General features: G+C 67.4%; 2 protein-coding genes across 2 annotated transcripts in view; one reads left to right on the top strand and one right to left on the bottom strand.

Moving 5' to 3' along the window:
• TIMP1 (TIMP metallopeptidase inhibitor 1) overlaps positions 1–1,235 on the bottom strand; it is a 5,016-nt gene extending 3,781 nt beyond the window's left edge. The window contains exons 1-2 of the mRNA XM_032767261.2: positions 1,136–1,235; positions 369–486 (exon numbers count right to left, since the gene is read on the bottom strand). Of these exons, the coding sequence (XP_032623152.1) occupies positions 369–486; positions 1,136–1,207 (190 nt within the window). The 5' untranslated portion in view covers positions 1,208–1,235. The remainder of the gene's footprint in view (positions 1–368; positions 487–1,135) is intronic.
• SYN1 (synapsin I) overlaps positions 1–1,667 on the top strand; it is a 31,806-nt gene that overhangs the window by 12,031 nt on the left and 18,108 nt on the right.

Genomic DNA, 1,667 nt, shown 5'->3' with positions numbered 1-1,667 from the left:
GAACAGCCTCCAGCCCCCACCCAGGAAATGCTGTGTCTGGGGGTGGCATGCCCCGGGGGGGGCTGTCTTGGAGGGATGGGGGTCACAGAGGACAGTGAAACTTGGGGGGTCCTACCATGGGGAGGGGCTGAATGGGGGGAAGCACTTGTGGGGAGGGGCCATCTCCAGGGTAAATGGGGGGAGGCTCAGTGGAAGAGATGGATGTGGGGGTGTCTTGGGAGACAGGGGGGCAGATATCCCATTTTGGGGGGCATACCTTGGGGGGGAATTACCCCAGGAGGGAGCTGGTGTTGAGGGGCCCTGAGGGGTTTTGGGTGTCCTCGGGGGGGGCTGCCCCAGGCTGGAGTCAGGGTACCGGGGTGCCTTACCCATGATGAGGTACTCCTCCCCCTTCAGGGGTGCCGGGTGCAGGTACCCACAGACGCTCTCCTGGGCCGGGGTGTCTACGAAGGGAACGTCCGCCAGCAGCTCGAACCCCTTGTAGATCTGTGGGGAGACACACCTCAGAGCAGCAGGGGGCGCTGTGGGGCACAGGGCAGAGGGGTGGGGCTGGCTGGTGGGGAGGGTGCTCCTGGCTACCCTGGTCCTTGCCTGGCCTGAGGGAGGTAGGGGGAGCTCCTGGCTACCCCAGCCCTGGCCTCTCCCAGCAAGGGGTGCTGTGGGGAGCAGGGGGTGCTGGCTGTGGGGAGCAGGGGGCGCCGTGGGGCACGGGCCTGGCTGGTAGAGGGAGGGAGCTCCTGGCTACTCCAGTCCTGGCCTGGACCAGGAGGGGGCACTGATGGAAGTGGGGGGAGCTCCTGGCTACCCCAGCAGGGGGCGCTGTGGGGAGCAGGGGGCGCTGTGGGGCGCTGGGCTGCCTGGGGAGTGAGCTCCTGGCTACCCCAGCCCCGGCCTCTCCCAACAGGGGGCGTCGTGGGGAGCAGGGGGCGCCATGGGGCACGGGGCTGGCCGGGGAGTGAGCTCCTGGCTACCTCAGCAGGGGGTGCCGTGGGGAGCATGGGGCACTGGCTCTGGGGAGCAGGGGCACCGTGGGGCGCTGGGCTGGCTGACAGGGGGAGGGAGCTCCTGGCTACCCCAGTGAGGCGCTGTGGGGAGCAGGGGGCACTGGCCGTGGGGCTGGCGGGGGGGCACATACCTTGGTGGTTTTGATCTCATAGCGGACGGACTCCCCGTGGCTGCTGTTGTGGCTCAGCGGAGTGACCCCCATGAACCTGCCCCGAATCACTGCACGGCAAAGAGAGGGGGGTCAGGGCAGCCCCAGAGGCCCCCAGGAGGCCCCCCACCCTTCCGCCCAGGCCCTCGGCATCTAGAAGCACTTTAGTGGGGTGGGGGGACATGATCCTGCTCACCCGGACTCCTGGGTCCTCCCACACCTTGGAGAGAGGAGGATCCCCCTGCCCCCCCCCCCACACTCTGGAGCTGTGACCCCAGAATCAGCTCAGGGCCACTCCAGTGGGTAATAGCGATACTGACGCTGGGGCTCAAGGTCTGGGGAAGGGGGAACGCTCCCTGGTTGGCTGGGGGGGGGGCAGGACATGGGACATTGCAGCTGGTGGAGGGTGTTTCTAGCTCTGGGGGAGGGGCATGAGCATTTGATGTTTGAAGGAGCTGCAAAAATTGGGGGAGGACTGTACTGGGGGGTGGGGCATTTGGGGGTCACTCACCGA

The sequence above is a fragment of the Chelonoidis abingdonii genome, chromosome 11 (assembly GCF_003597395.2).
Source record: "Chelonoidis abingdonii isolate Lonesome George chromosome 11, CheloAbing_2.0, whole genome shotgun sequence".
Taxonomy (NCBI): domain Eukaryota; kingdom Metazoa; phylum Chordata; order Testudines; family Testudinidae; genus Chelonoidis; species Chelonoidis abingdonii.
This window is presented reverse-complemented; position numbering and strand designations above follow the sequence as displayed.